This window comes from Epinephelus moara, chromosome 9, assembly GCF_006386435.1.
Source record: "Epinephelus moara isolate mb chromosome 9, YSFRI_EMoa_1.0, whole genome shotgun sequence".
Classification (NCBI taxonomy): domain Eukaryota; kingdom Metazoa; phylum Chordata; class Actinopteri; order Perciformes; family Serranidae; genus Epinephelus; species Epinephelus moara.
This window is the reverse complement of record NC_065514.1, coordinates 14,450,377-14,461,505: the sequence shown is the minus strand read 5'-3', so window position 1 is coordinate 14,461,505 and position 11,129 is coordinate 14,450,377. Positions and strand designations below refer to the sequence as shown.

General features: G+C 41.8%; 2 protein-coding genes across 2 annotated transcripts in view; one reads left to right on the top strand and one right to left on the bottom strand.

Moving 5' to 3' along the window:
* Nucleotides 1-5,566, top strand: part of LOC126395251 (uncharacterized protein KIAA1958 homolog) — a 7,505-nt gene extending 1,939 nt beyond the window's left edge. The window contains exons 2-6 of the mRNA XM_050052576.1: nucleotides 864-1,172; nucleotides 1,390-1,867; nucleotides 1,982-2,155; nucleotides 4,448-4,642; nucleotides 4,782-5,566. Of these exons, the coding sequence (XP_049908533.1) occupies nucleotides 873-1,172; nucleotides 1,390-1,867; nucleotides 1,982-2,155; nucleotides 4,448-4,642; nucleotides 4,782-5,089 (1,455 nt within the window). The 5' untranslated portion in view covers nucleotides 864-872 and the 3' untranslated portion in view covers nucleotides 5,090-5,566. The remainder of the gene's footprint in view (nucleotides 1-863; nucleotides 1,173-1,389; nucleotides 1,868-1,981; nucleotides 2,156-4,447; nucleotides 4,643-4,781) is intronic.
* A 1,951-nt stretch (nucleotides 5,567-7,517) lies between these two features.
* On the bottom strand, nucleotides 7,518-10,006 carry inip (ints3 and nabp interacting protein). Its single transcript, XM_050052587.1, has 4 exons — nucleotides 9,679-10,006; nucleotides 9,203-9,284; nucleotides 8,315-8,402; nucleotides 7,518-7,999 (listed from the first exon to the last, which is right to left on the bottom strand). The coding sequence occupies exons 1-4, from the start codon at nucleotides 9,701-9,703 to the stop codon at nucleotides 7,901-7,903; spliced, it is 294 nt and encodes a 97-aa protein (XP_049908544.1). The 5' UTR covers nucleotides 9,704-10,006; the 3' UTR covers nucleotides 7,518-7,900.
* Between the last annotated feature and the right edge of the window lie 1,123 nt (nucleotides 10,007-11,129).

Here is an 11,129-nt window from a genome sequence, read left to right as displayed (position 1 = left end):
GTATATGTATATATATATATATATATATATATATATATATATATATATATATATATATATATGTATATGTATATATAATCTTTTATAGTGAACTGAATCACTTTGAGTTTTTGGACTGTTCGTCAGACAAAACAAAGCAAATTCTTATTACCATTTTTAATTTATTTTTTGTTTTGTTTTGTTACATTTTATTGAATAACCCAGAAAACAAACGACAGATTTACCACCAAATAAAGTAATCATTAGCTGCTGTCCTGATGTATTATGTCTCCATCTTGAAGAAATTCAGTGTTAATTTGAGCAAATCTTTACACACATCTTACCCCGTCAGTCTGAGAGAGATATTGGAGCTGGACTTTACCCTGTGCAGATCTGAGTCATGCAGAGTTTTAAGCAAACCTTAAGAGCACCTTAGCCGAGTCCAAGTCAATCTGAGGACCAGGCCCTGAGCAAACCAAGACAGTTTCCAATACATACAGTTTATTTCCATAAATAATTATGGAAAGCTTCTTAAAGATGAGCTGGACTGTTAGAGGCCACACATTAAACAGTAGTCCTGGAAAGAAAAGATGGTGGACTAACTGAAGAAAACACATTTTTAAAGTGTTTTTGGCGTAATGGGAAAAGTTGAGTCAGTTGAATCCTAAGTCTGCCTTCATGTGCATGTGCTGGTGAACTGGCTGCACAAATATCATAATCTGAAGTCATGTCAACTGTGCTAATAGGTATACCATAGAACTTCAATTAAACGCCCAGTCTCTTTTACAAGCCTGGTATAGCTACATAGTTTGACAAATACAGGCCTGTCTCAATTAGAAGCCTGGTCTGGTCTGTAAGCATTTCCTCCTCTCTCTCGTCTCCAGGTTTCCATCATGTCCGACCCGGTTCAGACCACCTCTGACAGTCTGAGTAAACTCGTGCGCTGGGCTCACAGCCACGGCACCATCTGCAGCCTCATCCCCAGCCTGCAGCACTTCACCTCTGCTTCTAATGGTAATCTGCTGACATCAGAACCTGGTCCCAATGCCAGCAGCGTTCCTGTCGCCGTGTGGGGTTGTGGAGCTGGACATGCCTACCACTGGCCCCTCAGTGACCATAGCAACGGCTGCGGAGGCTCAGCCAATACCAGCCAGAGCCAGGAGAGGTTTGTTGGAGGGCGTGCGTACAATAAGGTAAAGTAGGGGCTTGAGGTGTTTAATAGTTTCTCAATTTGAGATGTTCATCATAACTTTAGGTTACTTGCGTAACCCCAGTTCTCAGAGTGGCATGAGTGAGATTTCTTACTATGGGATGTGCCTCCCTGTGTATTCATTACAAGCATTTATCTTGTGCCCAGTTTGTAAAACAGACGTTCTGTCAAAAACGTATTCTCTCTTTCTCATCTTCCAGGTGACAGTGAGGTCATCGTGTGACCTCTCCTGTAGCGAAGCAGCATCAGAGATGGAGGACTTCAGCAGCCAGCTCTTTGACATTGCTGGATGCGATTCGTCGGCCACAGACGATGATGCAGACTACGAGCCCCCCCCACCCAGAAAAAGAGGCGGCACATCATTAGGAGCAGTTTTCGAGAAGAAGATCAAGCAGGAAGCAACCTCTGCAGAGGATAATGTCACTGCTGCTAACGTGACTAGCACGGCACTGGCAGTGACCGAGGCTGTCTATGCTTCACAGGCTTTTCAGGCACCAAAGCCACTGTCTCCAGACAAGCTCCTCCCACCCTGCCCTCAGCTCCAGAATGGACACGATCCGGGGTGTGAGGCAGCGGTGGACCCAAAGATGGAGCAGCTCGGAGGCAGCTGTGTGACAGGGACCACGGAGCATGCAGAGAGTTGCAGCTCCGTCTCAGAGACTACAGAGAATACTGCAGGTACAGATTTATTGTGAGGTTTGGAAAGACCTGCAGAGAGGGAGCCTGCAGAACCCAAGCTTATATATCTATCGTTAAAACAAAGTGTAATTCTGTCTGTGTGCAAATGTGCAGGGGGTCAGGATGAGCTGGAGAAGCTGCAGGCGTTACTGAGTGCAGAGCGCAGCCGTAACCAGCAGATGACGGAGATCATCTCCAGTCTGAGGCAGGACAAAGAGCTGCTGCAGCAAGAGCTTACGAAGAAAGCCGAACTCATCTGTGACTTCCTGCAGGACAAAATGCGGCCAGGTAGAAAATCCACCTGTTGATGAATTCAGTGACCTCACCAGCACTGTTTACTGTACTCTACTGTACACTAAAGTTTTGCTGCAGTGAAAGCAAATTGCAGTGCTTTTAAAGTGACTGCAGGTTAGCAGGATGTAACTATTCTTGTGTATTGCCTCCATGCAAAATTGGCAATTCAAAGTACTTCACATATAAGTAGTGATGGCCAGATGAATCTTTATTTTCTGAGCCCACTAGATGGCGCTTTTTGTTCAACAAAAGGTTTAAAACACAGTGAATTGCCATTCTTTGAGACTCTCTCTTTAAACCAAGAGTGCCATCTAGTGGGCTCAGAAAATAAAGAAAATGCTTCATGAGGCTTCATGAGGCCATCACTACATATAAGTGATAAAAATCTGAACAAAACAGATGCAAACAAAAACAATAATAAAACAGAAAGTACTGATGACTGATTTTTACAACCACTGAACACTTAATGACCGTAGTAGTAAAATAAATCAGTAAATATTAAGTTTGTACCCTAAATGTCTACAAGAAATGCCATATAAAATCAAAAATGAAAGCAAAATAAAAATGAAAAACACCATTGAAAAATTGTTTTCCATGTACACCTAACAATAATACACTAAAAAGTAGGGCTGGGAATGACCAGAGGCTCCCTGATACGATATCATGATACTTAAGTCACGATACAATATTATCGCGACTGTAAATGTGTTGCGATATGCAGAATATTGTGATAAACTATGTTACGATATTTTGATTTATTACCTGTTTTCAGCTGCTAATAATATCCTCAAAGGAAAACTTTGTCAACATCTGTTTTATCTAATAAGACAAAGTACTTATTCTGTTTATCTCATGGAAGTCTTTTTTTTTGCAGGAGGAAAATGTATGTAGTGGACTGAAAAAGCAACTGATTATATTATTCAAGTCGGCTACCTAAAGTTTAATTTGTATTTGTAATTTATATAATTTGAAAAAAAAAATCGACACTTGGCACCATGTGACGATACGATATTGCCACACAAAAATATTGCAATACTATGCTGTATCCATTTTTCCCCCACCCCCACTGAAAAGTTTCGGTAACACTTTACGTAAAGGTATCTACATAAAGGTGACATGACACTGTCATAACTATGACATGACACAGTCATGAACATTATGTACATGTCTATACATGTACATAATGTGTGTACACATGTACTTTTATGACTGCTATCATTTGGTGTCATTCGGTTTTTGTAATGACAAGTGACGATGACATTGTTTGGGTTGTCTTGATTATGACAAGTTGACATTAATCAAAGTGACATTACCAGAAGGTGTCTTTGTCATGACAAGTTGACATTAAATTTGTTTGGGATGTCCTTATAATGACAACTTGACATGAACAAGAAATGCACCTCTTTTTGTGCTTATGACAAGTTGACATAATGATTGATACAAACACAAGTTCTGGTAATGTCACTTTAATTAATGTCAAGTTGTCATAATCAAGACAACCTAAACAATGTCAACTTGTCATTACAAAAACTGAATGACACTGAGCAGTCATAAACGTTTATGACATGTACACAATGTTCGTGACCGTGTCATGTCATAGTTATGACAGTGTCATGTCACCCTTATGTAGATACCTTCAAGTAAAGCGTTACCAAAGTTTCTTTTGCTGCACTGTTTCACTTTTAATTGGAGCTCAAAGCCTCGAAACAAATACATCTGAAAAACTCAACAGCAATGTCTCTTTCCAGAAATCATGACACGGTAATCAGGATAGTCCACTGTTTTCTTTCCATTGAACTACAACAGCCAACCGTATCACTATGCAAAAAGAAAAGTGCGGCTAGCTCACCTAGCACCGCTGAGCTAGCTAACATTACAGCTCAGCCAAAAAGGGTGCCATCACTGTTGACATCTCGTGCTGTCAACAGCATCTACTCATCCATGAGTAGATGCACGCTTCCTTCTGTGCAGTGATACAGCTCCTTTATCAATATCTTACCACAAGGTCTGTGGATTATCTTGAGTAACTGTGTCATGATTTCTGGAAAGAGACATTGCTGTTGGGTTTTTCAAATGTATCATTTGGCACTTTGAGCACCGCAAGCTGAGTGCCATCTGGATACGTTATATTAGAGAGAAGGCAGACAACTATATGGCCAATATTGCAAACACTCGGCAACTCACACCAAAACAATTGAGGCCGATAAACAGTACTGTAAGGAAGAGGAAAAATATGTGAAATGTGCCTTTAACCATCTTTCAGAGTCATCGTTTTTCTATTTCTAGTTCTAGATAAGAGGAGGCCCTGCTGGTCTAGTCAAAACGAACCAGGAAGTTCACGCATGCCGTCTTCTGACGATGTGGCAGCAGTCGATTCGCCGACAATGTTTGACTCATTTGAGGACATGGAGCTTCACCCTCTGAACCACCACACGCTGAAGAGCAAGAGGATTCGGGACGGAGAAAACCCCCGAGTCAGGAGTAAGAGGATGACACGGACATGGAGGATTAACCACACTTTAATATTGATACTAGTGTTATTCTGTGGGTAGAAGCATCCTTATGGTTACTATATATTGCATTATGTACTGATGTCTCTCACTGTCCTTCTCTTCTCCAGTGAAAAACGTGGCGGGTGTGATAGCACGCTACATGGCAGCCCTCCAGGAGTTTCGCCGCAGTGTTTCAATGAAGGTGGCCTTTGACCGTGTCAGTGTGGACCGCAACACGATCGCCCGTACGGCGTCCATAGCTGAGCTCAGCCTGGCTGCTCCAGAGGTCTTTCATGCTCTGACACCGTGGGATGAGAAAGAGGAGACGCTGGCGCATTATGCCCACCGCTGCCGACAGGCCATGGATGATAACATCAAGGCCAAGATCAAAACCATGAAAACAAAAGGTGAACTGCTGCCCATTGTGTCAAAATGACGGTAACGGTAACAGACTGACCGGATCAGAGGCTCATCATACACACTTCTCAGGCATAGAAAAAGGAAAGCCCACCCTTGGATTCTCTGATTATACTGTTCGATACTGCACCATCAGGTCCTCAACTTATTCCAGAAATGATATTGCAAGGTTGTTGTAATTTTCTTTTTCACAAACTTGTGTACTTCTGATCATCATGTGGGTGCACTACACTCTGGCCACATTGCTGCTTCTGTGGGTGTAAACTTTCTACCTTCTATCCAGTGGATTTCTCCTTGAATGGTTGTAAAACATTAAAATTGTGACAGAAAGAATTGTGAATTGTGATAGAAAGAACAAGTCCTTGATCTTAGATTCTACTGGGACGATCACTCAAAACTGCAGTCATAGTAGCTCAGAGTTCATTATAACCAAGTTCCAACTTCTGAAATAAGTAATTAAAATGAAATAAAACTGATATACAATGACATACAATAAGTGATTGGTTGATTCTGTGGTGTCCACTCAAAGCAGTTGAAATGTAAGTCGCTCATGGAGGCAAATAAGAGACAGAGGTACTTGAATTTTAACAGCTACTGAATACTTAATGTTGAAATCAAAACACCACTGATTTCATAGCAGTCATAGAAATATTTTACTTTGAAAACCACCTCATATGAATAGCAACATCTGGGCCACCCAGCACAGGCTGGTCCAGGGGGTAGGCAACCTGCGGCTCTGGAGCCGCATGCAGCTTTCAGCTTGACTTTTAAGATCTGAATTAGATCAATCAAATTTGAGTAAACAAAATCACTGTTTTTAAACTGGAACTAAATTTTTTGGACCTGAATCTATGAATATTGAAAATTCAGCTTTTAAAAATGCAAATCTAGAAATTTTATATTTTAACGTCAGAGAGGTAAATTCAGAACAAATCAATTCAGTTACGGGGTTTTCAAATTAAAATCTTGATTCTTGATTTGCAATTTCAAAAGCTGAATTTTTCAATGTTCCCAAATTCAGATCCAAAAAATCAAGTTCCAGAATTTAACAAAAAAAAAAAAATTGGTTTGGTTTGAGTTGCTCAAATTCAACTGGTCAATTTTGTATCAAAAAAAGTCAAGCTGAAAGTTTGGGTTTAAATTTCGAGCCGCTTACTTGGGTCATGTGACTGACAGACCGTGCTCTAACAGGCCAGAAGTCAGATACGTTGCATTCAGGCTCAACTGGCTAGCCTGTCCATGGTAGCCCGGTTGTTGTTATTTGAAAGTTTTTTTAATATAAATTTTGGATCTGAATTTGTGAACATTGGAAAAATTCAGCTTTTGGAACTGCAAATGAAAATTGTTTGTATTTTAATTTCAGAGGTTAATTCAGAACAAATCAATTCAGATAAGTGGTTTTCAAAGTAAAATATTTAAATGCTATGAATTCAGTGGTGTTTAAATTTCAATATTAAGTGGCTGATAAAATTCAATACTCACTACTAATGTCTTATTTGCTTTCATAGTGGCTCTACTTATGTTCGTCTGATCAATAAGGGAATTTTAAGTATTCAAGGTTCAGTGACTTTTTCATGCTTGGTGATATGCTGTATGTTTCATGTGTTGTTTTGTGTTCCACCTACCAGTTTTACAATAAACCACTAAAAACAGTGAGCACTATGAAGTTAAGGAAGTCTGCTTGAATTTTAGAAAGGAAAAATTAGGCCTTTGTCCATGGGCGGGTCCATGTCATTGGTCCGACAGCCCATTGGTTCGACATCCCATTAGTCCGATTGTCCGCGTGCGCCGCGACCAGCTCTGGGTCAGCTGGGAAAGACTTGAGACGGAGCAGGCTCACGGCTTATGTGTTTGTCACTTTGTTTTTCATTTTAACCCACACCATGATCTTTTCCTGACCCTAACCAAGTGGTTTTTGTGCCTAAACCTAACCAGACCTTAACCACAGGGCATCATGATGATTTCGGAACAGACTTCGGAACAATGGGTTTAATATGGTCGGAACAATGGGATGTCGAAACAATGGGCTGTCGGACCAATGGGCAGTTCCCCCATGGGCACAGTGCGGCATAAAGTCCTATTTCAGGTGTTTCAAAATATAAAGCATTTAATAAATGTATGCTAAAGACACTAGGGCTGATCAACATACCAGTTTTGTGAGAAATATTCGCAATTAAACCCTTTTATTTCTCTTCTTACTAATTTCTTGCTAATTTTTTGGGTCATGTCCTCTTTCATTGCTTATCGCTTTCTTCCCGTATTCTTAAAAGACATCGAGCCTATTTGCTCAGGTTTCAAAAGGTTAAAACATGGCTGTGAACAGTGAAGACAAAAAGATCATAAGTGGAAAAAAGTAGTAAAATAGTATAATGTGAACGTAACGGTGCATTTGGACCTTCTATCACCATGTTTTATACTTGCAAAAATAAAAACTGAAATTCAACATATACACTGAATGTAACAATTTAATTATCCAAATATCAACACAAATCCATTCATGTAAAAACCCTGACAGATGTGCATCTAATGGATCAGTGCAGTGAGGCAACGGAGCAGGATAGCATGTACAGCGTGTTTCAGCCCCTGCACCACTTGGATGTCTCACAGCTATTTGGAACCTTCTTCCAACTGTTATGAAAGCTTTCCTAAATCCGGCAGCCAGCTTGTTAGTCTGGAAAATGTGACAGATTCACACTCCCCTGAGATTGTTTACAGTGTGACAAACAACTGTCCATTAATCGCAGACTTGAAAGAGAGAAACTGGGAGAGACGTGGGTCTGACGTGCTCGTGTGTTGTTTGGCAACGGGAAGAGGACAAAAGGTAAAAAGGTCAGGAATCGGGCTCCAGGCGCGGAATGACGGGGAGGATGAGGTTCCCGAACGAGGAGTCCTGAGTGATGAAGAAGCCTGTTGAGTGTGTGTGAGCGTGCTGCAAGAGAAGACGCAGAGAGGCAAATGTTTGTGTTACTACTGACTGACCACATTCAGCATTGATTAAACACTGTAACGTGTCTTTAGAGGTTCTGGTAGCTGGTATTGTTTCCTCTGGACAGGCTAAGCTAGCTGTTTCCCCATGTTTCCAGTCTGTATGCTAAGCTAAGCTAACCGCCTGCTTGCTCTGTGTATGGCATAACATAAGACAGATATTTAGACACAGATTATAACTTGTTGTTGTACTTGATGCTGTATGGAAACTTGTAAATGATCTGACATGAAGATGCACTCGTGTTCGACCCCGTCTCACCTGCAGGGCAGCTTTCTGCTGGGCAGCGATGTGCTGTTGCTCTGCATTGTCCCTGAACTCCTTCAGGTTTGGTCTGGACAGCGAGATGCTGGAGGATGAGAGGGAATGAGAAAATACTTGAGTATCGACATATAGGACAGATACACCAATCAGCCAAAACATTAAAACCATTGGTGGGTGAAGTGAATAACATTGACCATCTTGTTACAGTGCAGTGTTCTGCTGGGAAACCTTAGATTGTGGCATTCATGTGGATTCTTCTTGACGTCCTCCACCCGCCCGAACACCGTTGCAGACAAAATAAGTGGCCCCCCAGCAGGACAATGCACCATCCCACATCACCAGAACTACTCAGGCATGACCCCAGGGACAGGACAAAGAGCTCAAGGTGTCGACCTGGCCTCCAAATACCCCAGATCCCAATCTGATTGAACATTTGAGGGACGTGCTGGTACCCCAGAGGTACCCCTGATCCACGGTGGGTGTTCCTTGAACCGGACTTGGCTCTGACCTGTTGGGACATGGACACAGGACCTCTGGGGGGTGTCCTTTGGTGTCTGGCACCAGGGCGTTAGCTTCAGATCTTTTGAGTCCTGTAGGTTGTGAGGTGGGGTACCAGCACGTCTCACAGATGTTTGATCAGATGGGGATCTCGATAATTTGGAGGCCAGTTCAATTCCTTGAGCTCTTTGTCACATTCCTTGGACCATTCCTGAGCAGTTTTTGTAGCATGGCATGGTGCATTGTCCTGCTGGGGGGCCACAGCTACTGGGGAGTGCCGTTGCCATGGGGGGGGGGGGGGGTTCTCCAAGGGCTGGGACTCCTGTCCCCCCCCCNGTCCAAGGACTGAGACTCCTGTCACCCTCCATGACTGGATACGGGCCCTACCTGGCTCCAGGGGTGCTCATCAGACGTCTCCTCTCCTTCTCCAGCTCGGCCAGGATCGCCACACGTGTCTTGTTGGGGAAGGCTAGACAGAGGAGAAAGAAAATGAAGACACAGAGAGACGGTGGGGGAACCTACAGGGATGTGACAACATGTATCAGCTAACATCACTTAATTCCTGAAATGACAGGCACGTAAATATGAATGCAAATGACTGTGTTACCACAAAAAATATAGGAACCAATGATCAATAAGGAGCATATATTCTCGTGTTTGCAGTGACAGTAGATGACAGATAATTAAAGACCAAAAAACGAGAAACATTTGGCTAATTTTCTAGAGACTTATAACCATCCATCCTCAAAGGGAGCCATGTTTCCGGGGGTCCCCATTTCGTAGTTACGCCCCTGCACTTATACCTCGATAACGACAAAAACCTTCAAAAACCAATGTCGTTTGTCCCAAAATATAATAATTACCTTGTCCAGGAGGGTTAGCAGCCATGTTGGTGCTTGTACCAAGAGGCAGGTCAAACTAACAAGCTACAGAGAGGCTTATATTAGCTAGCTAATGGTGTGAGATTGATTTGTCTCCCTCCGCTCGGCAAATGTTGCCTTGTTGGGTTGCGGACAACGATAAAAGTCCCCCTAGGAGATAAATATGACGTATACTTGATAAGCTACACAGAACTTGGTGTTGTAGCAGTGAATTAAAGTTTAAAATAACGATAAAACTCTCGCTTATGTGCTGATGGTGAGTCGCATTTTGCCTCTGAAGCCAAGCGCCGGTTTTCCGGATAGGTATGTTCACGCGAAGATGTCTCACTCTACTCCTATTTCCGGTCACCAGAAAACGTTATCAAGAAGGGTCAGAAGAGCTGGTAAACATACATGATGAAGCGAGCTATGGTACGTAAAAATAATACTTTTATTTATTTATGTATTTTATTTTTTAGCTCTTTAAATTAATTAAGGTATCATATAGATGCTTACCTCAAATATACAAACACTAGAATTCAAATGAAAATAGTTTCCTCAAATTTTTTTACTGTACATGCTCAGTAAACTTTCAAGATTTATTTATAGAGCACCTTAACAACGAACATTGACCAAAGTCTTCACAAAAAAATTAAATAAAACAGAGGCATGATCAAATAAAAACAGCCATAATTAGGAAAATGTAAGTAAATTAATAAGAGCCTACAATATCTTGACAAGATCATAACACAAAATTAGCATTGCACACGATTACTGTTTGTTCAGTGTTCCTACTGCCCAGGGGGAGAAACAGGTAGCCTACAGGTAGTGTCAAGCAGTGGTCAGGCATGATATCGTGATGATGATTAAAGGGCTGATGAATAGAGATGGATCTTAAGATGGGTTTTAAATGTATCAATGGAGGGAGGAGATCTAATCATAAGTGGGAGACAAGTCCACAGTTTAGGGCCAACAACTGAAAATGCTCTGTCACCTTTAATTTTTAACTGGGTGGGTGAAATGAAGAGCAGTGATTGGTCACTAGGAGTCTTGTTTATAAAACAATGCGCAGGGTCTACACTAAGAATATACATACAGACAAAAGCCCAAAAAAATATTAAACAATCAGACTTCCACCTCACCATCTGCGTCACCAATTTCCTCCTCTCTAAAATGTTCATTAAACATGGGTCAGAGTTTCTCCCATCAAGTCTGTTTAAATAGATCACAGTTTTTCTGTGGGAAGTGGCATACGTCTCTTTCAGGCCTGGTTTGTGCGTACGTAGTGTTTATATACGAGACCCCAGATCTGAGGGTTCGGGACAGGGGTGTAGCACCAAAGTCTGGGCCTGTATGCATGAGCAGTCTCTGTGGGCCATAGTCAGTTTGCTATATTCCCTTTTCTTTCTTTTCTTGTCTTTTCTTTTCTGGAGCCCTGATTTCCCTTTTTTAGC